At 41.8% G+C, this 24,363-nt stretch overlaps 1 protein-coding gene across 8 annotated transcripts in view; it reads left to right on the top strand.

Moving 5' to 3' along the window:
- Window positions 1-16,337: 16,337 nt before the first annotated feature.
- Window positions 16,338-24,363, top strand: part of IGF2BP2 (insulin like growth factor 2 mRNA binding protein 2) — a 156,693-nt gene continuing 148,667 nt past the window's right edge. For 4 of the 8 annotated variants that reach the window (XM_045502682.1, XM_045502686.1, XM_045502685.1 and 1 more), the window contains exons 1-2: window positions 16,338-16,619; window positions 18,203-18,263. In XM_045502682.1, coding sequence (XP_045358638.1) covers window positions 16,442-16,619; window positions 18,203-18,263 — 239 coding nt within the window. In that variant the 5' untranslated portion in view covers window positions 16,338-16,441. Of the gene's footprint in view, window positions 16,620-16,899; window positions 17,650-18,202; window positions 18,264-24,363 lie in introns of those variants that run through there. The other 4 variants (XM_045502683.1, XM_045502681.1, XM_045502680.1 and 1 more) reach the window with 4 other exon arrangements.

Here is a 24,363-nt window from a genome sequence, read left to right on the forward strand (position 1 = left end):
TATCCAACTCCTCCCCTCTCTTCATTCCCCCATCCTGTAGGGAGCACCTTCTCCTCACCCTGACCCCCAAGAAAAATTAATTTCCTGCTTCTGTAAGTGCAGCCTTCTGGCCCTTTTTGGTTGCCTGAGCCCTAGCCAGCCCTTACGCCCTAGGGGCTTATCATGGTATTTCCTGAAACTAAGACAGCTACTTTCCCAAGAATTCTGCTAATAGATCTTACCGCTGAAGGACACTCCCAGAAGATGATTAGAGTCAGCACTCTGCCTTCTGCAGGTAACCGAGACTCAGATTAAATGAACTGTCCCGAATTCCTAAGAGTGAAGTGGTGAGGACTAGACTCCAGGTTTTCTGTTTCTAAAGCTGTGTCTTTTCCATGTCAAATTTATGTTTATCACGTGACGGTGGCCACTGTTTGGCTTCTGAGTTTAGTAAGTGTACTCTAAGAGCTTCAATCTCTCATCAAAAGCAGCATCCCTGCCATCAATCTTTGTGCCTTTTGTTTCTGGCAGGAGTAACTGAGTTGGACAATTCAAAATTCTTTACTGCTGGATTCAAAAAGTCTGACAACTGCTAAGTTGAATACGATCATAAAGCTTGTAGATACAGTAATCATCCACTTGTACCTCAGCCTCTTCCCTTGTCTCTGAAAAGGCAGCCAGACCAGATGAAAAGCTTAGAGTTGGGCATAATGCTAGTCTTGAAATTTAATCATATTTCCCGCTGACTTCCATTATCAATTTGATGATGCCTTATCACAGAAAAAAATGTTTTGCTTGTAAGAAAAACAATACTTAAGACCACAGTAAGATTTAATAAACTATTCTTTTAAAAAACAATCAAAGAGAACCACAATGCATAGTCAGTGGACTGAACCAAAAGCAAATCGATATTTTATAAAGTTGCAGAAACCCTCCTTCCTCTGACTGGAGCACAGTGAAAAGATGCTCACTGGTGTCTTGCCTGACTTTTACATTTAGTCTTTCAGTCTAGGGCGAGCCCAGGATACATTTCCTTAGAGGCAGGGGTTAGAGATTTGTTTATTTCACTGACCTGGTGAGGGCTGCTAATAGGTCTATGTTAGGTGTTCTTCTTAATTTAGCAACAACCATAAAAAAATTGCCTATAAGCAGCTGCATGTGTGTTATTTAAAACTGTCCATATAAGCAATATTAAACTTCTGACAAAAACAACAATTTTCATTTTGGCAAGTACTTAGCTATTCTTTTTGCTGGTATTAGCTAATCAGATCATTTGCTCCTGAAGATCACTTCTGGGGTGATTGCTAAAAATGTCTTTCATATAAAGAAGGATTTTTTTTTTTTAAGTTACCCAGGAGGGTATATATCCAATTTGTCTAAAATGGGAAAAAGCTTCAAAATAAATGTTTAAAACTCGAGTTACCTGGGATATAAAAATAGATACCTCCCGGGGCGCCTGGGTGGCTCAGTTGGTTAAGCGTCCGACTTCGGCTCAGGTCATGATTGCACGGTCTGTGAGTTCGAGCCCCACGTCGGGCTCTGTGCTGACAGCTCAGAGCCTGGAGCCTGTTTCTGATTCTGTGTCTCCCTCTCTCTCTGACCCTCCCCTGTTCATACTCTGCCTCTCTCTGTCTCAAAAATAAATAAACATTAAAAAAAAAATAGATACCTCCCATTAAAACTAGAATTTAGGGGCACCTGGGTAGCTCAGGTCATGATCCCTAGAGTCGTGAGATCGCACTCTGCATCAGGTGCAAAGCCTGCTTGGGATTCCCTCTCTCCCTCTCTGTCTCTCCCTCTCCCCTTGCTTGTGCTCTTTCTCTCTCTGTCTCAAAATAGATAAACTTAAAAAAAACAAAAAACAAAAAAACCTAGAGGGGTGCCTGGGTGGCTCAGTCAGTTAAGCATCTGACTTCAGCTCAGGTCATGATCTCACACTTGGTGAGTTCAAGCCAGCTTCGGCTTCTCTGTGGTCAGCACAGAGCCCGCTTGGAATTCTCTCTCACTCTCTCTCTCTCTCTCTCTCTCTCTCCCTCCCTCCCTCCCTGCACATGCACATACATGTACTCTTCCCCACTCACTCTCAAATATATAGAAACATTTTAAAAAATTTATAAAAAACTAGAATTTAGTCTACCCATTCTAATATCAATGATATCTAATATCATTGGGTTTTAATATTTAGAAAAGAAAATCTCAAAAACCAATTATGAAACATGGTATGGAGGATTATTCAGTTGAATACAGTAATACATCCAGCCATGCTTCCTCCTTCCTCTTCTCAGAAACACTGAGAACCAGAGATAATTTCCCTGGCTTTGAACAAAATTATACCAGGCAGTACCATATTGTGTCTTCTCTATCAACATTACCAGAAAATGCCAACAATGCTGGACTTCTAGAAATTTTGCTTAGGTTTATTCTATTTTATTTTATTTATTTTTTTTTTTTTTAGAGAGAGTAAGCAAGCGAGGGGGGAGAGAGAAAGAATCCCAAGCAGTTTTCATGCTCAGCATGGAGCCTAACTCAGGGCGTGATCCCACAACCATGGGATCATGACCTGACCCAAAATCAAGAGTTGGATGCTCAACCAACTGAGACACCCAGGCGCCCCGCTTATGTTTATATTTAAAAAAATTTTTAACATTTATTTCTTTATTTTTGGGAGTCAGAGAGAGACAGCAGGAGCAGGGTAGGGGCAGAGAGAGAGGAAGACACAGAATCTGAAGCAGGTTCCAGGCTCTGAGCTGTCAGCACAGAGCCCAATGCAGGGGTCAAACCCATGAACTGTGAGATCATGACCTGAGCCGAAGTCAGATGCTTAACTGACTGAGCCAGACAGGCGCCCCTGCCTAGGTTTATTTTAAAGTCATGTATAAGTCCAATACTTCATTTGGGCAAAACTGCTAATTAACAACTCTGGTTTGGGGACAAGTCTATTTCTTCCTTTGACATGTTCCCCTGTTTCCAACCCCCTTTCTTTTTAGGTGTATTTGTTAGAGAAAAAGTTAAAATTAAATCTATATTCACAAAAATTGCTGAGCACCATCTCTAACCTGGCACAGATGTTCCAAAAACACACAAGATAAATTGTAAGTGTCCAGTGAGGAGGGCCATAGCCAAGAGGGTTATGAATAATGGCAACCAATCCTATTGCCATAGGTTACCTGCTGGTTTTGTTTAGCTCAAGTTCTTGCCTTTCTAGGTCTAATGGCCATCCCTTGTCCCAGATCTGACTCACAGATAGTCTCATTTCACCCTGCTGAAGCCAGATCACAGTAAGAATCAGGTTCAGTTCTAGGCATCACAGAATTGCATATGCAATGGTGGGTGATAGAGTGAAGAACAGACCCTCGTTCATGTGGGGGAAATTGAAGGATGGGGTATTTGAAAGAACTGGAGCCTATGATGACTGATAACACTAAAAGGCCTGGAGGAAGCTGTTCTTTGTAGCTCCACAAAGAACAATGCCTTGCCTCACCTCCCTAAGTCTCGGATTCTTCCTTTATAACATAAGCCAGTGGGCTGGAAGATCTTGCTCTAAATGGCTTTGAGTCTATAATTGGCTGGGAAACTGATTTCAGCCCAACTCAAGGAAAATCTTTCTTCCAATCAACCAATCTTCCAGTAACAGGCAGCTCCAGGACATGGTGAGCTTCTAGTTCGTATGGGCAGAGTTGGGACAATCATCTATCAGAAAGCCTATGGCAGGATCTCCTGCATCCTCTGGGAAGATGGACTAGGTTACTGTTAAAATCCTTTCCAACTTTGTCTAGAAACTTTTCCTGTTTCAAATAGTTGCCAGGAGAGAAACTCCCACTGTAGTGATGCTAAGGTGCTCAAAGTCAAGAACGTCAGGAGGAAGTGGGAAAGCAAAACAGTCTGTGTAGTAAGACTACAATATCCTCATCTGAGTGACAGGCCTGGTGCCAGATACTTGATAAATAGTAGTTCCATAGGTAGGTATTGTTCTCCTTTTACAAAATGGAATTGAGGCTCAGAGAGGCTGCACAACTTTATTAAGGTCACACAGCTAGTAAGTGGAAGTTAGGGAATTCAATTCTAGGGCTACTGACTTTAAATTCAGCACTTTCCCTATCTCAATGTTTCCCTATCTCTAAGGAGCAGTGTACAGTGGGAGGAGGCAGAGAACATAGAGAAGGCGTAGAATACCAAGGAGGCCAAATGCAGTATAAATAAGAAACCATGAATTACAGACTAAACTTCCATGGCCTGTAGGCAGGGAGAGGGTGTTTACTTACATGCTGAGTTTGAAAGGCCACTGTACCAATAATGAACATCCAATTATAAAACAAGAGGCTCCTGGTGTTTCTGCTGACATGACTGTTTTGGACTGAATGTTTGTCTCCCTTCCAGAAAATCTGCCAGATTCCCTCACTAGGACTATCCCCAATCTCTTCAGGCATTTACCACTTTTCCACCTTTATTATAATTACTTGACTCATGTTCCTTTAGACCATAGATTCATTGACTAAAGTTGTTTTGTTTTTTATTGTTATTTTATCATTTTATCATATGCTGTACATCTATATACTTAAATGCATCATACCACTGCTTGGATAGCTTCCATGTGCCCCTCCAAATCCACTCCTCACACTTCCTTGCCCTATTGTGTGCTGGAAGCTGCCTCTTACAAATGGCACTAATGGGATCCCTTGCACTCTGCCTTCTGCTTTGGTTCAGCCATTAGGGGGCACAGGCAGGAGTGGGAGAAGAGTAAGACGATACTTATTCCCTCAGCTTCCCACTTGTCAAGCTGCAGTGAGCAGTGACCATGTTCTACCCAAATCTGAGGTTTCTACTAGGTAGTCTGCCTCTCCTGCAAATCTCTTGATTCCATTAAATTGTCCCTCCCTCCCATCACACTTGAGGCTAAGCTCCCAGTTGCTGCTTGAGCAGGGAGCTTTACCAGCCCTTGTTTATACCACCTAACCCCACCCAACACTTATAAATAGTGCTTTATCAGACTTTCAATCACTTGATAGTGTCATGTTTCTTACCAGGATCCTAACTAACACATGTACCAAAAGCCGAAGGAAGGAAGGAAGGAAGGAAGGAAGGAAGGAAGGAAGGAAGGAAGGAAGGCAGGCAGGCAAGCAGGAAGGAAGGAAGGAAGGAAGGAAGGAAGGAAGGAAAAGAGAAAGGACTCTCACTCTCATAGCTCTTACCTTTGGTAATTATCTATGTATTTGGAACTAATTTGCTTATATCCTTCCTTGATTTATCAATTTTGGCCATTATCTATCTATTAGATGGATTTCCCATTGAGGTCAATGACACTTAACCCTTCCACATCTCCCTCTTTCCAACACAGAAAGCAAGGTCTTTTGTTAGATGAGGCTGGTGAATGAAAAGACAGCTTCTGTTCTTAGGATGATTCAACATCAAAAAGACGTCTGTTATCCTTAAGTTAATTTATAACGCAATGCAATCTCAAAAAATACCAACTTTTTATGGAGCTTGACAAGCTAGTACTAAACTTCAAATAGAAAAAGAAACATGCAGGGGTGGGCTGGCTGGCTCAGTTGGGCATGTGACTGTTAATCTTAGGGTTGTGAGTTCAAGCCCTACATTGGGCATGGAGCCTACTTAAAATAAAAAGTAATAATTACAAAAAAAAAAAGAAAAAAGAAAAACAAGCATGCAAAAGTAGCAGGAATATACTTAAAAACATTTTTTTATTAAAAAAATTTTTTTTAATGTTTACTTATTTTTGAGAGAAAGAGCAAACGAGCAGGGGAGGGGCAGAGAGAGAAGGGGACACAGAATCTGAAGCAGGCTCCAGACTCCAGAGCTGTCAGCACAAGGCCTGACGTGGGGCTCAAACTCATGAACCACGAGATCATGACCTGAGCCAGAGTTGGGCGCTCAACTGACTGAGCCACCCAGGCGCCCCAGGAAAATACTTTTAAAAAGAAAAACAAATGAACAAAAGAACAAAACAAAAGAAAAAGCCACAAGGAGGATTAGGTACACTGGACATGAAAACGTACTATAATGCCTTTCTAACTAAACAGTGTGGTATGGGCAAATGAACAGACCAGTAGAAAAGAAAATCCAGACAAAGAACCAAGTATCTATGAAACTCTAGTATGTGATAAAGTTGGCATCTAAGAATACCCAGCTAAAAGAAATACCCAGCTAAAAGGTTTTTTTGATACATAGTACTGGAATAGCTAGTTAGCTATTTGGAAAAAAGGGTAAAATTAGATCCATACCTCATACCATACACAAGAACAAATTCTAAATGGATCTGAATATACAAATGAAGCCGCATAAATTTTATTTTAAAAAACGAGTGAATTCCTCTTAACCTGGGTGTAGAAGAAAATTCTGTAACTATAACTCAAAATCAAATGGAATGAAAGAAAAGATTGATAGACTCCATAAAAGCAAAAATTGTACATGGGAAAAAACACCATCAACAAAGTCAAAGAATCTGGGAGAAACTATTTACAACATGTATCACAGATAAAGGGCTGCCATTTCTCACATTTAAGTAACTCATAAAAATTGAGGAGAGGGGCACCTGGGTGGCTCAGTTAAACATCTGACTCTTGATTTCAGCTCAGGTCATGATCTCCCTGTTTGTGGGATTGAGCCCTGAATCAGGCTCTGTGTTGACAGTGCAGAGTCTGTTTGGGATTCTCTCTCTGTCCCTACCCTACTGGCTCTCTCTCTTTCTCTCAAAAATAAAATAAACATTAAATTAAAAAAAGAAAAGAAAAAAATTGAGGAGAAACATAGATCAAAACCTAACAGAAGAATGGACAAAAGACATAAACAGAAAATATGCCCCCAAAAAAGGAAATAAAGGTGATCCTTAAAACATATGAAAAGAAGTTCCTTCTCACTCATAATAAGAGAAATACAAATTAAAACTACACTGAGATACCATTTCTCACCTATTAGACTGGCAAAAATTAAAAGGTATAATCACACACCTTGTTGGCAGGCTGTAGGGGAATGGGCACTTTTATACACTGCTGATGAGAATGCACATTGGTATAACCTTTACGGAGGGGAATTTCACAACATATGTTTAAAACACTCATATGCATATCATTTTTTGACCTAGTAATCCCACTAAGAATTTACCCTGAAGATAAACATCCAACAACACAAAAATGTAAAGGTTATTATGCATAGCATCAATGTTTGTAAAATTAAAAAATACTGGAAACCACTGACATGCACATATATATGGCATACAAGTACTAAGCAGGTATTAAATAAAAAAGAATGAGAAAGATATCTATGAACTCGTATGGAGTGACTTCCAGGATAAATTAAGTGAAGAAATCAAAGTGCAAACCAGTGTCTGCAGTATGCGATCTTTTTTATGGGAAAAAAAAGGAATAAAAAAACCATACATGTGTATGTTCATTTGTGCAAAAAAAAAACCACAGGAAAGACAATCCAGAGGTATTAAGATTGGTTCTTCTCAAGAAACAAGACTCTTAACTATAGAGATCTGATGGTTACCAGTAGGGGGTGGGTGAAGGGTTAAATAGGTGATGGGGGATTAAGGAGTGCACTTGTTATGCAGAGCACCAGATGATATACAGAATTGAGTCACTATATTGTATACCCGAAACTAATATTTTTTAAATATTAAAAAAAAAAAAAAGACTGGTTACTGTCAGGGGCTGGGTAGGAATGGGTTGGGTAGAACAGACATAATGAAAATCATCTAATTATACCTTCTGTGTTGTGGAACCATGTTAATGTTTTATATACTTAAAGCAACAACAAAGAAAAAAAGAAAAAGAAAATTAACAATGATGGGGAGGGCAACTAAAATGTGCAAAACAAATGAACCAACCAAATTTCAAATGAATAAAATAACCTACGCTGAAGGGGGAAATAAAACACAAGTAACTTCTGAACACTATAATTGGACTGTATACTCTCAGACTAAACACAAAAGAATTCTAAACTAATATTAGATAACAGGAAATCAGTTAATAGACTTTTTTTTTTTCATGAAGGCATTGGTTAGCAATTCCATGTATTTAAGGATGAAGCAAGTAAGTAAATATATTGTGGATAACGGGAGCCAGTTTTCTCATCGTTGAGAGTTACAAATATGAAGCGGGAGAGAACAGAATGAACCCTATAGTGTTTCACTAGAATCAGAAGTATCAGTATGAACACATGATTTTTAAAATAGCAATAAATTGGTCAGTATAGACAGGCATACATAGATCTGCATGTGTGTATATTTACATAATCTATCTCTTAGACTTTTTGGTTGAGAGGGTCTAGAATCAACAATATTCCAGAAGCAATGAGCATATCCAACATGCAGATCTTTGTTTCTAAATACTGTTCACTGCTAAAGAAGCACCAGGGCTCCCCAGGTGAACAGCTGATTATATAGGACTGAGGCAGAGAAAGTACAAACTGGGAACAAAGTCAGAAGTTTACACCAGTCAGCTTGAAGGGGTTCTTACTAGCTAAAAGCAGGACAATCTGAGAATACTTAACGACAGTAAAAGTTTATAACACTTTGAATAAAATATGAATCCATACTGATGTATTAAATGGGGGACAAGGGAAACCTCTTCCTTTCAGTAGAAAGCCAACTAATACAAAAGGAATGATGAAATTAGCATCACCATTTGGCAACCATAATAATAATTCGTCTAGGCAAGAATCAATAATAGATACTAAAACTAGTGGTTGAAATTATGAGGAATAACAGAGTATCTCCCCAAGAGTAACTTTATAATAGAGAAACCTGGTGCACACCACTGTCAGCAAATGAGCAAAATTTTATCACCAAAGTTAGTAATGGGACAGATCAGTATCCTAAACCTACTGATACAACGTACAATAATCACTTCTGTGGTATTCCTGCAAGGAAATCTAGAACTAAAATCTAACCATGAGGAAACATCAGACAAACCCAAATTGAGGGGCATTACAAATAAGTAAGCTTTTTTAAAATCAGTAATGTGAAATTCTTGAAAAACAAAGGACTAAGGAACTGTCCAGATGAAGGAAATAGACAAAAGAGTGAAATGTAACAAATGATTTGGAATTTTCTTTTGCTCTAACAAATATGATTGGCACAATTGGTGAAGTCTGAATAAGGTTTGTAGATAATAGTATTGTTTATTTCCTGTTTATTTTTAACAACTATAATGGGGTTATGTAAAGACTGTTTTTTTTTTTTAATTTTTTTTTCAACGTTTATTTATTTTTGGGACAGAGAGAGACAGAGCATGAACGGGGGAGGGGCAGAGAGAGAGGGAGACACAGAATTGGAAACAGGCTCCAGGCTCCGAGCCATCAGCCCAGAGCCCGACGCGGGGCTCGAACTCACGGACCGCGAGATCGTGACCTGGCTGAAGTCGGAGGCTTAACCGACTGCGCCACCCAGGCGCCCCAAGACTGCTTTTTTAAAACAGATATAAACTGAAGTATTTAAGCATAAAGGGACATTCTGTCTGCAGTTCACTCTCAAATGTTTCAGAGAAAAGGATAAAACAAATGTGATAAAATGTTGACATCTGGGGAATCTTGGTAAACGGTACATAGGCCATCTCTGTACTATTTTTCCCACCTTCCTGCAAGTCCAACATTACATACATATGTTACGTATGCTTAAAATTTACATATATGTATACATAAACAAAGCAAGTTTTTATATATGTTTAAACTAAAACAACTTTTGGTTTTAAAAAAATGTAGATTCCTGGGCCCCATCTCTGAAATTTTGGGTTCAGGAGTTCTAGTGGTAGGTGTTGGGAATCTGTATGTTTAAAGTTTTTCTAGTGATTATGATGTGTAATCTGGCTTAAGAATCATCCCCTGCCAGAGAGTAATAAAAATTTTACAACTGAAGATGTAAAAAAGAGCACACATTTATCTGCCATCCAGCTTTCAAAACGAAAACAAAACTCAGTCACAATGGAAATTCCATGTATACCTTGCCATCTACTCATTTTTTTTTCCCTCCTAGAGGTAATCATCCCAAATTTGAAGTTTGTCATTCCTATGCATGTTTTCATACATTTATACCATATAAATATGTTCATATCAGCAATAGAATTGTTTTGCATGTTTTCAGACTTTATAAGTGGTTCATAACAAACACTTCTTCCTACAATATAACTTTTCATTCAGCAAGATATATTTTGGTATTTAACATTGATACAGGTAGCCTATTACATTGATTTCACCCAGAAGAGAGGGAAAAACTAAGGATTCCAGAAAAAATGAACGTGCACATTCTTTGACCTGATGTAAAATATTCAATTTATGACTATACCACAATTAAAAAAAATCCATTTTCTTGATGACGGATCTGGGTTCCACTTCTTCACTAATCCTCATGCAAAAATGAACCTCGTATATATTTGTGCACATATAGAATTTCTTTAGAGGAGAAATTGATAGGTCAAAGGGTGTGCATGTTTATTCATTTTCTCTGGAGTCATCAGTTTTTTTCCCCTTTTTTGGATCATGCATGGTTGTCCACAGCAATAGGAGAGAAGCCAGTGTCTACAGGCAAAGATGCAGGTATGTGGGCTGATAAATTTGTTGAAGCGTTCTCATTGCTTCTATTTTCTTGATGAAACAGAGAGCAAGGTTATCAGTTGAGACCTAGGGTGGATGAAGAGCAATTGGAGGGTAGAGGATGTGGAGAGAGGTGAGATACGTAAAGGCGATCTAGGAGAATGGGAGATTGCCAGGGAGTGCTATGGGCCTAGGTCTTCAGTCCTACTAGATATTGACAAACTGTTCTTCAGAGGAATTATACCAACATACACTCTTACCAGCAGTGGATGGAAGTTTCTGACGCTGTACATCTTCACCAATCCCTGTATTCAGAATTTCATAATTTTTGCCAAGTTTGTGAATAGTTTTAATTTCCTCAATTTCTCAAGAGTTGAGCTTATTGTCCATTTGTTTCATTTTCTGTGAATTAGTTAATTCATGTTTTTTCCCATTTTTCTAACAGTTGTCTTTTTCTAATTTGTAGGTTCTCTTTATGCAGTTTGGATAATATACCAGTGTTTACATTATGACTATACAAATATTTTCACTGTTGAGCCTATGACCATTGCTCCTTTCTTCTATGACTATGTGTTTTTCCTAGAGTTAATGATTTCCTTTTCCATCTGCCTAGTTTTCCATATACCTATGATTTTTTCCCCAAATGCTCCAACATGCTTGGCATCCTATTAGAAACAATTACTATGTGTTCATACAGAAGTTCCATCTTTTCGTTCCTTGAGGTCCTCTCTTAGCTACCTATCCTCTTGTTCCAATCTGTGTTGGTTGCTCTTTGGAAAACTGCATTGGTGGCATTCTGGATCTTCTATTCATCATCTCCTGGGTTGGATTCCAGATTTCCCAAATCTCGTATCTTCTTCCATGGTTTGGCTGGCACTTATTCTCTAGTAGCTTCCCCCAAAATGAGGATATATCTGAATCCTTGAATGTCTTTTTTTCCCAAGTAACTCTATGCCCAGGGTGGGGTCAAACTCAGGACCCCAAGATCAACAGTTGCATGCTCTTCCAACTGAGCCAGCCAGGTGACCGGCTCTGATCTTTTTGCTGTGCTTTCAATAAACCCTTTCAATCTGAAGAACTAGGTCTTTAATTCTGGAAACTGTTTTTGTTGTTGTTTTGGTGGGAGGCATTATTTTCTGTTCTCTTTTTCTCAAAGTTGTTTCTGAGTCAACATTTGAATCTGATTTTAGGTGTGGAGCAGATGCTTTATTATGTCTCTATGCTTTTGCATTTGTTATTCCTTCTGCCTAGCATGCAGACTCCTTCTCCTGTCCTAGCAAATCCCTGATTATCTTTCAAAACCCATTTCTGATATCAGTTCTTCCATGACGATCCCCTCCCTGACCCTAGACTGAGATGATCTTTCCTCTATGCTCAAAGTCTTTTATGGCATCTCTAATGCCATTCTATAAAGTGTTTATATATCTGCCTCTGCCCCTTTCCCCCCACCCCCCACTGATCCTAAATGCTTTGATAGGACAATGTTTATCCATTTCTGTATCCTCAGTGCCTAACAGTGTGTAATGGCATGAATAAATGAATGGATTCAATGAGGGGAGAAAAGTGAACATTTTCTCCCACTACATGGCAAGCATTGCACAAGATAGGTACAATCTCATATGCCTTCATTTAATCCTTTGAGCAAATCTCGAAGGATGTATAAGCAAATTGCTTATACAATAAATATTACCTGAACTTCTATTATGTGCAAGGTTTGATACTGGCCAAAGGATGAAAAAAAACAAAAAAACAAAAAAACAAAAACAAAATTTCATTTCTCTAGAAATTCACCATATAGAAGACTTCTTTTTCCTCATATAATTTTTAAAAATTGACAATTCACATACCAAAAATTCACATTTAAAACACACACTTCAATGGCTTTTAGTATATTCACGTCATGCAATGATCACCACTAGACAAGATATTTCTTATCTGTATGAAGTGCTGTGTGTATTCTGGGGTCAAGTCAAAGGAGGAGGCAGTCTACCAGGGGAACAAACATTCCAGAGAAAGGAGATGTGCAAAGAAGTAGAGCTGAGACAGCCCAGTATTTGAAAAAAGTATGAAAAATACAGAGAAGCTGGAGTTTATGTTGAAGTAGTAGGTTAGACTATTTTACAAATGAGGAATCTGAAACTCAGAGAGGTGAATTCACTCAAATAAGGTCAAACAATTTTTCTTCTACTAATTCAAGAAAAGCTGCTAAAAGACCTTACCCTACCACTACATCATTCCCAATGAGCAAGCAGGTGCTGACGCCACCAAATACTGAATTGGCTCCAAATATTGCTTTCCCCCCAGCCTTCTGGCAAGCAGGCTTCATTTTCCCACCCAACTCTGTGCATTACCTAGCACCATTGGCCGTTCAGACCACCATCATTAGTTGAGCAAAAACATTTCTGGTGTGTTTTTGTAGATTCAGAAGGTTAAGGTGACCACAGTGATGCTATCAGAAGGTGCTCTGTCCATAGACAGAAATATTTTGGTCATGAAAGTCCAAGGGGTGCCTGGCTGGCTCAGCAGGTGGAACATGTGACTGCTGATCTCGGGGTTGTGAGTTCGAGCTCCGTGTTGGGTGAAGAAATCATTAAAAAAAAAAACTTTAAAAAGTCCAAAATGAAGACTTAACACTTCACAGACTCTGGTTAGCTAAAATATGCTTTCCAGTCCTGTTTCAATCTCTCTGTATGACCAGGAAGAAATTTTACTTTTCTGGACCTCAGTTCTCCTACCTGCAGAGTGACATTACGAAATCTTGTCCCAGCTACCCCACTGCAAGCTTGCCCAAAGGAATCACTGAAAAATCACGAGGATCTGTACTGCCTTCAACATTCTTGAGGAAAAGGTTAATATGCCTAAAAGTAATATGCCTAATATAAAAAGGTCTCCAAATTTTTGACCTCAGTTAAACATTCATAAAAATCTTGGCTTATTAGGCTAAATTCAGTCTAGATTCATCTCCATTTCAACTCTCTAGGAGGGGATAAGTTAGGGGAACTCAGGAGAAAATAAAGTTTTGTTAGGCAAGGGCAATCACTTCTGGATTTCTGGTTTTCCAAGTTGAGGCTGTCCTGTTCTCTACCATGTGAAAGAGCAACTCTGCATTCTAGGATATGAAACTGTGGGTGCTACAAATCAGAGGGATGGTGGAAACATGTCCTCCTTACAAAATGCTGGCATGACAGAAGACACAAAGTACAGCAGTGAACAGTTACTTCTCAGAAACAATTTTCAAAGTGACCAGGTGAAACATGCTAAGAGAGTTCACCAGAAGCCACCTTGGCTAAGAATCTTTAGATGCTTGCTGCCCGCTACAGAATCCATGCTAAAATGTTTGTGGTTTTGCAGTAGGACCAAGGAATTAATATGCCTGAAAATATTACACAACAAAAAAGCTTTACTAACCTTTCAGAGAAGAGCAAGATTAAGTACCCCTGCCACTCTCATTTCTCTTGGAAGATGCAAATTTGAATTATTGGAAATAAATACCAATTAGGGGCATCTGTGTAAATAATCCGAAGATCATTACCTCTTGGTCTGCATAGGTTTATATACACACAGTTTTCATTTATGATTCTCCAGTACATTTTGGTAGGAAAGCATCTACACTCAGTTTATCCCACTCCAGGAGCAGTAAAATCCAATCCTTTTTTAGAGAGAGGAAATTTGAAAATATTTGAGAGCAAAGCCAGAATTCAAATAACTGCAATATCTAGGTAAAAATGTATCCATTCTTTCTCCTCTGGACAACGAATTATTTAAGGAGGTCTCCCTCTCCAAAAGAAAATATTTTAAAGCTCATCAGCTCCTAAGAAAAGCATTAAATGTGTTGCCACTGTCTCAACACCCTACTCAATTATCTTTCATATGGACTTCAAAACAGCCCTTCAAGATTTGGTTGTTTTCTTCTCTTTTCTTTCTTTCTTCCTTCCTTCCTACTGATGAAGAAACTTAGGCTCACAGATGCTGGAACGTTCTAAGCCACACAGCTGGGGGCAGAAAGGAGGAAGGTCTGAGTTCTAAGCCTATAGGCCTTCCACCTGCCAGGGCGTCCCAAACAAGAATTACCTGGGAGTACTTAAGGAAAATACAAACTCCAGGCTCACAGTCAGTCTTCAAAGAAAGAGGCCTGGAAACATGCTTTTAAAAAGACAAACAAACAAAACAAACAAACAAGCCGTGCTCCTTCCTACCCCTTGGTTAATAGAAAAGCTTAGGAAAGACAGTACATCACGACCCAGCCAAGAGATCTGAAGCTGTTCCATTTTCACCAAGAGACCCCCCCAACGTCCCCAAGAACTCTTATTTCTCTCGTCAAGCCATCACCCCCACTAAAGCCCCCACAAGTCCAGATCTTGGAATCATCTTCTGCCCTTTCTTCACTACTGAATCCTGCCAATTTTCTTCTTCCCTGCAGAATTTTATTTCCTGGCTGGGACTAGGCTCTAACCACCAGACTTCCAGCCGGGCCCAGGAACTCCCAACCGCCTCCAGCCCTTCTGGCTCCTTCCCTAGCCCCTCGGCTCGGGCTGCTATCAACGCAACCCTGCCTCTTCCGTCGGTCACGTTGTTTCCTCCGCTTGGAAGGACCTCTTTCCTCTCCGGGCCCTTCCCAGCGGTTGGGGAACTCCTACACAGCCCAAGCGCCTCCGCTTCCAGCCACCCTCGCCTCCCACCACCCCTGCTCTGGGACCGAACCCGGCCTCGAAATCCAGCAGCAAGCGTCCGTCCTCCTGGCCGCAGCCCCTGCCCCCTCCCCGCTGGCCTCCCCACCCGCCACCTGGCTTCGCAGCGGCCGTTCGGGAAGCCCTCGGCACTTCCCAGAATAGAGAGCAGCTGCCAACGTCAGGCTGCCGCCCGCCGCGGGGTTCCGGGCGCACGGGGTGCGGGCGGAGGGGACGTGACTACGCTCTGGCCTTCCGTCTCCCCCAACGGGCCGGGAAACTGAGGCCCAGGGCTGGCGGCAACTTCTCCAGGGTGCACAGTCCCGGGCCCCAGGCGTCCCGACCCCCGTCCGCGATCCCTCGACCACACGCGCCGCCCGGTCGCCCCGGAGAGCCGGGCGAGGAGCGGGTCTCCGAGCGAGCGCTCCGCCCGGGACCGCGCAGGGCGCCAGACGCGGCCAACTCGCCGCGAAAGTTGTTGTCTCCCAGCCTGCCCTCGCCTCTCACCTCCGAGACACACCTTCCCGCGGGCCCTGGCAGCCGCACTCTCACATCCGGTCCACCTTGCGCACACCCCTCTCCACGCTCTCTCACGGCCCCTCTCCCTCCCACGCCTGCAGCGGGCGGCCGCTCCCCCGCGCCCCCTCGTGCACTCCCACCCGCGGCCGGGGCGCGCCTTCCCCGCCCCGCCGCACGCCTGGCCTCCGCGCCGCGCCCGCCCGGGCTTCTGGCGCCCGGGAGCCCCAGCCCCGGGCCGCGACCCGCTTCCGCCCACCCGGCGGGCGGCAGAAGCCAGGGTAGCCGCGCGGGGGGCGAGGGGCTCGGCTGCGCGGGGCGGGGAGGGGGCGCTCGCTCGCTCACTCTCGGCTGCGCACACGCCCGTACAAACTCTCACACAGACACACGCGGGGTGCGCTGCCGCCGCCCGCCGCTGCTCCTCCTCCCGCCACCGCCTTGAGAGGGAGAGAGAGGGAGGCAGAGAGAGCGCTTTGTCCGCGCGCCGCCGCCCGGCCCGGGACTCTGCCCCGAGGAGGCAGCCGCGCCGAGTCCCCGCCTCCGCCTCTGCCCCCGGGCGGGCCGGGCCGGCCGCGGTGGGGGGAGCCAGGCTGAGGGTGGGGGTGGGTGGCGGGCGGGCGGAGGGCGGGGAGGGGGGGCGGAGGAGGAGGAGGAGAGACGAGGGCAGCGGAGGAGGCGAGGAGCGCCGGGTACCGGGCCGGGGGAGCCGCGGGCTCTCGGGGAAGAGACGGATGATGAACAAGCTTTACATCGGGAACCTGAGCCCCGCCGTCACCGCCGACGACCTCCGGCAGCTCTTCGGGGACAGGAAGCTGCCCCTGGCGGGACAGGTCCTGCTCAAGTCCGGCTACGCCTTCGTGGACTACCCCGACCAGAACTGGGCCATCCGCGCCATCGAGACCCTCTCGGGTGAGCAGTCGCCGCTGCCCCCTCCCCCCGCCTCGCCCAGCTCAGGCCGGGACGGCGCCCGGAGGGAGGCCGAGCCCGGCGGGCGGCGCCCGGCGGGGGCTCCCGCGCCCGCACACTCACTTCCACGCACCAGACCCTCAACTCTCGCCGCCGGCCCGCTCCCGGGACGGCCCGCTCCCCTCCCCCCACCGCTCCGGATTCCCCCCTTGCCCTCCCAGCCGCAGCCCTGGGGCGACCCCCGTGCCGCTCCGAGGGTGCCTGGGGCTCGCTCGCTCTCTGGGGGCACCCCTCCTTCCCTATGCTCCCGGGCTGCTCTCCAGAGTTTCCCCACCCCCATCCTCAGAGAACCCCCGTTCCCTCTCTTCCCTGACCTTCGCGTCACCCCCTTTGTCAGGGACCCCCTTCCAATCCTGCATCTCTTTCTCTCTTGACCGGACCTTACCCCTATCCTTGCCTCGTGCCCGGGACCTCTCGCCCTCTGGCGTCCCCTGAGCCGCACTCTCCTTTGGAGCCCCCTCCCCACCTGGCCTCGCGGTCCCCCACTTTCGGCACCCCCTCGGCGCCACCCTGATGATCCCCTCCAAGGCTTCGGGACTCCCCCAACCCCAATCCCTGCACGACGGCACATCTCTCTCGGTCCTCTCCCGAACCTTAGTCCCCTCTCGCTCGTCTCTCAAGCGCTCCTATTTTTCTCTGAATTTTTTGTCCGATTTTATTGAGAAGAACTCGGGGCTGGGGGCTTTCCGCCGCCTGTCCCCCCGCCTCCCGCTCGGCCAGAAGCACCTTTTTACGAGGTGCCCTGTCTCAACTCGGTGGGGGCCCGGGCTGAGAACCGGGAAAGAGGCGACCGGGGGGCCCGCGAGAGCGCTGGAGCCCAGACGGGAGACGGAGAGCGACACACACACACTCGCGCGCGCGCGCACTCACCAACTCTCCCTCTCGCACACGCACCGCTCGGAGCCGCGCTCGCCCCAAGGCCGGGAGCCTGTGCCCCCCGAGCCCCGGCCCGGCAGGAGACCCTTCCCCACGGGTGCGCGGGGTGGGGGCGGGGCGGCGGCGAGGCCAAGGTGACACCCTGGAGCCGGCCGGGACTGGGCTCTCGCAGCTGCGGCCCCGGGGTGGGGGGAGGTGGGTGGGGGGCTTCGGTGCGTCTTCTCCGGGCCACCGGGTGGAGAAGTCAGGGAGGGGAGCGCAGCGGAGCCCTCGGGGCCCGGGTTAGCGGAATGGAGAGGTGGGGGCCGGGAGAGGAGCGGGGCCGCGCCAGCCCTGCAGCTTGAGTTTCAAATGAGCTCATCCTTTCAAATTGGCGCCGCTCTTTATTAAATTTGTTTTTCCGGTAATGCCACCCACAGCTATACCTGGGGTCGGATCCGGGCTCGCACCCTTCCCACCTCGTCCCGAGACACGGGGCGCCCACCTTGCTTCCCACTGGCAACCAAGTTTGCCCAGCTCGAGCCCGGTAGGAGACCCCTTGAGGGCGCCCGAAGGCGGAGCCCGAGCGTGGAGTTCTGTGCGTGCCCCTCCTAGACCCCCGCCGGTTTGATCTAAGGAAGGTTCTGAGTGCTTTAATTTCTGTTTTAAAGGTAAAGTGGAATTGCATGGGAAAATCATGGAAGTTGATTACTCAGTCTCTAAAAAGCTCAGGTAAATATATTTTGCTTAGTTATTTTGTGATAGGGCTTAACGTATAAATACCACAGTACACTCAGTTTTTTAAAAATGTGCTTTTATAGTTAAAAAACTGCTTTTGTTTGTTTTGTTGGTGGAGATAGCGTAGTTTAGAAAGTTAGATTTTTTACTTTCATTATATAAGGTGTTTACTGTACTTGGAAAATATCTGGTGCCTTATTGGGGGGTGGGGGGTGGCGAACTCTAGCTGTGTGAAATTCGCTGGGACCGTTAAACTTGTTTATCAAAACTTGCCTCCCACCCCTCACTCCCACCCCTACCCCCAGCACAGTGGCTACAAATGCTTGTCAAGACTTCCTGTGAGATGTTAAGAGTAAATATTTACTTTGTCAACTAAATTGCTTAACTAAACTTCGCGATTAATTAGTTTTCTTTTTTAGATAGCTTAATGTTGAATAATAAAATAATTCAGTAAGAGGTCAGTATTTTGCATAGCACTGTAAAGAAGTGGGTTGTTTGGAATGGGTGGCAGTTAAAAAGCCAGACTTTTTTAGTCCCTGAGACTACTGAATATTGCTTCTGAGCGTTTTGTTGTTGTTGTTGTTGTTGCATTTAAGATATGTTTGAAGCTAAACAAGTATCTCTATGAGTTCTGTAGCTACATTTAAGGGCACTGTTGTTAATGAAGGAGTAAAGAATTTTGTGGAAGTTGGATTTCTCCACAGTGATTTGCCTGCAAGAGAAATATCTCTGTGGGGAGAGAATGAGGGAGAACATCTTTGTTTAAAGCTTATTGTGGACTTTAAATTGGGCCCCTTTATTACTCATTCTAGATTTTTTTTTTTCTTCTCCCATGTGTTGCAACTTAGTTTATATCCCGTTCACATACATTTCTTCACCATTAGTCATTAAGTAGCTGGATTGAAAACTCTTAAGTCTATGATTTGCCACCTTTACATTTTCTGATACTCAATAGTGCAACCACTTAACTTGATTTTTGCCAGGATTGAATAGATTCTAAAACAAACCATAATAATTTTATAAATACTTAGATGTTTTGTTGAAGAGGTTTTAAAAAACTGTGGGCTCATTTTCAGATACTTTTATTTTAACTAAGCAACAGAATATCTTCTTTGCAAATGATTGTGGCGTATCAGAAAGCTTATGCCTTTAAAAAAAGGCAAAAGTTATGATTTGCAGTTTCAAGTGAAATATAAAGCTAGTTTTTCTCTCTAGGAACAGATGTAATGTGTAGCTGATTGGTTTTTCAGTTAAGTATTCTAAATTTGTATACTTCTATATATGTGTGTGTGTGTGTACTTTTTTTTTTTTTACCTGAGAAATCCAAGTTGAAGCTTTCTGATGTATTAAGTATTTATTAAGAAATTTAAATCACTCATCTTTTACAACACTTGAAAATTTGATGAAAATATTGAACAAGGTTTGAAAGAACCACCTAAAACATTTGAAGGGCTATTATTCTATAAATGCCTAATTCTATTGGCTGTATAGCTGTTCTGAGTCCTTTTTTGGGTTATAATTAATAAAAAAAATCACTAGAATTTTAACTTTGGTGAGTTGGTGTCTCATTTCATGTTATGAAGTGCATTATCTCATGTTGCAATGTAAGTAAAATACTAATTTAAAGTTACTAACATCTCCTAAGACTTCTCACAAGTATACTTCTTCTAAACTTTTTCTTTCAAAATGCAGGAGTTATTTGCTGTTAGCCAGAGTGTCATTTAACTAATTTTGTTGTGTTTATGTAAGAGTTCAGAATTAAAAGCATGTCCCCAATTTTTAGTATTAATTAAATAAAGAACAAACTAGGACTTAATCAGCCTTATTAGTACAAGATTTCTTTGAACATGTGGGCAATATAAAATACCTAGGAGGTAGATTAAAATGCGCTGTGTATGATTCACTACACTGAAGACGTCTGACATACCAAATGTATGCATAAGCTGCTGTTTTAGAGGGTTGCATCATTTCTGATTGGATGGCTTTACTCTTTTTTTTTCCCCCTTTACTTTATTGGTTTAAAATGCAGGAATTAGTTACTTGTTCTGCAGGCTAAGGGAGAGATGTCTAATGACTGGTGTTGTGTACTGAGCTCAGACCCCTGGGATGAAGCAGCTGTATGTTCTCATGTACAGGGCACTACCACGGTGCTGGCTTTCAAAAAGCAGGGTACTGTGACATTTGAAACCAAAGCTTTTATGTTATATGGTGACTATTTTGGTGTTCCTTTGTTGCATTTCCATGAAATTTAACAAGTTAGAAGCAAATTTGTCAGCGTTAAGTCAGTTCTATATGTGGTTTTTGTGTTAGTTGAAGTGAAAATGTGAAGAAAACAATTCATCCTTATTGCTTGCTTACTTAAAAATCATTCAACAACTGAGTGCTCATTTTCTTTATATTGTTCTGATTTCTTTCTGCTCCCAGGAATGAGTTTTAATATTTACATTCCAAATAGACTTTTTAAAGCTAATGATAATTTGGGAGGAGATGTTTTTATCTTAAGTTATGAAATTATTGGCATGCCATTTGCTTACCAATTGGGTCTTTTGTTAAATGTCATTCTAGCATCATTTTATATGTGCTATTATAGTAGACAGACTATATAACCATTATATTCTCAGGGTCATCAGAAGTAGAAAACTCTTGTTTTTTTTGTTTCTTTTTGGCACATGTGTTTCATTCTTACTAGATGCAAATTATTGTAATGTAAATCATAGACACACCACCTATTTTTTACTTTCTAAGTTGGTTTCAGGCTCTGCTGAATAAAAATCTTTGGATCTTTTTTCTCTATTCATATTTCTTGGTAGTGTATATGAATCAAAGATTGCTTAAAGAGGAAGAAACTGGAAATTGCTTTAAAAATCTGTTAAAAGTTGTGGAAAATGCCTTGACAGAAATTTCATTTTTCTTGTTGAGTTTTTAGTTGGAAAAAAATATATATGTACATATCTGTATATGTACCTACACACTTGCACACGCATACACACACACACACACACACACACACACGTGCACCCACATCACATATATTGTTTGGAGCTAGAACATACACTAACCTGAATGTGCTTTGTAACTAAAGTTGAATGATTCTGTGAGAAACAAAACTTTCAAAAATGTGATTTCTGCCCACTGCTAGGAAGTAACCAAGTGGTGTAGCCATGCTTTCACTGAGATGGTGTGAATACTATGAGATAGTGTAGGAAAAAGCTATGAATTTGTCTTTCATGAGTTAAAAATCAGTAATTGTGTTGTCTCCAATGCAAATGAATTCAGTCTCCTATAGGAATGTTAAAGAAAACAGTATCTCAATTGTATTTTGCTTGTATGTACTACATTGTGTATAGTTGAATTAAATACCAAAAAGAAAAAAAACAAAAACAAAAACAAAAAAAAACCATCCAACCTCAAGCCCTTCCTGCAACAAAGGCTTTTGCTGCATCAATTTTTAATTTTGAAAAGATTTTTTTAGGTTAAAATTATATGGTAGGCTTCTATTTAAAGAATTTGTTGAATTAAAAATTGATGCCTGAATTTAATTAAATAGATTCCATGTGTGGATATAATGTATATTAATATAAAATACATGTCAAACTGTAAGATAACTTTAATTTGGCTTTGAGTTGGACATTACATTTCCCATTTTAAAAAAGGCTAATAATTTTTTCATATGGTTCTAGGCTATGCCATAAACAATTACACATTTTTGTAACCTTTAAGAGATAAGTATTAGAATTAAAATAGAAGCAATAAAAAAAACAGTTGATAATTCAGGTGGTAGTGTAGGCTTAAAATTCAAGCTTACAAATATTAAAAAACTGGTCATTTGATGTTTTTACCTTATTTAGTTAAATATTAAAAGCCACTGAAATCTACAAATCAAAATAGTTTTTATGTACTGCTTGATTTTCCAATTTGTCAAATTCATCTCCATTTTAAATTTGTATTGTAGCAATTTATGAAAGTTTTAAATGGCTACATAAACATTAATTCTAAAAGGTGATTTGGTGATATGTGATGCATTTGTCAAATTGTGTTTTTTAAAATAATATTTCCTTGTAATTATGGCTGGGTATAAGATGACCAGTAAGGGATGGTCTCAAAGGTTTATTTTTTATTATTTTAACCTGAGATTACATAAAGATGAGAGAAGATTAGTAATATTTGTGTAGCACCTTTTATATGTAATGATATAATATATTTTCTTTAAGAAGAGTTTTTACAAAGGACATTAGGCAGTTTGGAACTAATTGCATATCAAAATCAACATTTTACTATTTTGAGTAAATGTTTTTATTTTATGGAGGTTGATCCAGTTTTTCAAGTGGGGGGGTATGTAAATGATGTTGAAATGTGCATAAAAGGATAGGAACTTGGGCACATTTATTAAAAGTCAAAACTATGAAACTCAGATTTCTACAGGAACTATTTACACATATTTGATACTTCTCAGCTTTCTAAATATTTGCTGTCTATCGCTGAATCACTCTTCCAAGTCTTCTAATGGAATTCTCAAAAGTAGATGAGCAATTGGTCAGTTGTGAGAGGATATTATTTGAGCTAAGTGTGTCATCTCTGTGATTCAGTGGGGTGTGTGCACATGGGTGTCTGTGTGCGTGTGTGCTTTGTGGGGGACAGTAGTTTCAGACAGATGGTATCAGGAGGGAAGAGAAGGAAATCTTTAACTGAGCAACGATTGCTCTGGATTTCAGTCTTGACAGGGCAAATGAAAATTGCTAGGTGTTTGAACTTTGTGACAAAGGGAATCAGTATTTGCTTTGAGTGATGCATGACTCTTATAGGTGCTTAACCTTGTGGAAGCCAGGGCTCAGGTACCTGTGTGGCTTCTTCAGTGAGCTTGCTGCTGGGAGGACCATCCAATGCACAATCTATTCTTCCTTTCTTTTGCTTGGATATCCCTTCTCACTAGTAGAGTTAGTTAGCTCAGTGACTCTGTGAAGGCTCTGATGATCTATAAGCCATTTTTATAAATGCTAGAAAATTAAAGATTTGAATATGCGTTTTCACTTAGGAATTCTATACTGTGGAAGACGGGAGATTATTTTACATAACAAGTACTCTGACGGAATCAATTTCATTAGAAGCATAGTATTAGACTGGTTTCTTTGGAGACTTAAAAAAGTTGAACTATAAGTTTCAAAATACACTTTTAAAAATTCCACTTAAATGCCACCAACATGTCTTCATTGTTCTTTTCTGCGTCGAAGAACAGAGTAGTGTGACTTGGCTGAGCCGGTTTTTTAAACCAGTTTCCTAAAACTTTTAGTCAAAAGCATCATGTCTCAAAAGTTATGATTGACTTCTTAATTTGAAGGATGCGATAGTTCTGTTGAACAAAACATGCCCAAATAGTTTATTAGTCAGAGTTTATCCTTTTTACACTGAAATTCAAGTCCAATTACTTTGGGTAGTCATTCAAAACACTATCACTGAAGAAAAACATAATAGCAAATAAACAACAAACACCTACTAGTAAAGATAACAGTGCTTCCTCCCAGTTATCATCATTAAAATATTTTTAAAAATCTTTTACTTTATAATTTAACTTCATGCTTACAAAGTTATAATTTTCATTTGGTGGCATGGACTCTATGGGTTCTATTTTGGGCAGCAAAATTGCAGAGTGCTCAAAGCATTATTTTTAAGGTTTTTCTTTTCCTGTTTTGATCATGTACTTTGGTCTTTCCATAAAATAGTGAAGAAAAATTATTTTGTTTTATAGAAAAATTCAGATTCTGTTGTGCTTTGGCTTCTAAAGATGAGGGAGAATATAGTAATTATTTCTTTAATTTGGTGTAAAGTTTGGTGGCATATGGAGGTAAAGATTAAGTAGACCAGAGAAAATGGATGCTTTTGCACTCGTAGCAGGCAGATCTAAAAGCTAACCCAGCTAACCCATCATTTAATAGATACATGTCTCCTTCCCAAGCCTCTGTTTCTCACTGCATAATAAGCTTGCATTTTTGAGATACATTTTGTTCATTTATTCCTGGATTTCCTTACTATTTATCTGTTCTATACTTTATTCTGAAGATGTGAACATTAGTTAGAATTGTTTACTCTCAAGAACATT

This window comes from Leopardus geoffroyi, chromosome C2 (genome assembly GCF_018350155.1).
Source record: "Leopardus geoffroyi isolate Oge1 chromosome C2, O.geoffroyi_Oge1_pat1.0, whole genome shotgun sequence".
Classification (NCBI taxonomy): domain Eukaryota; kingdom Metazoa; phylum Chordata; class Mammalia; order Carnivora; family Felidae; genus Leopardus; species Leopardus geoffroyi.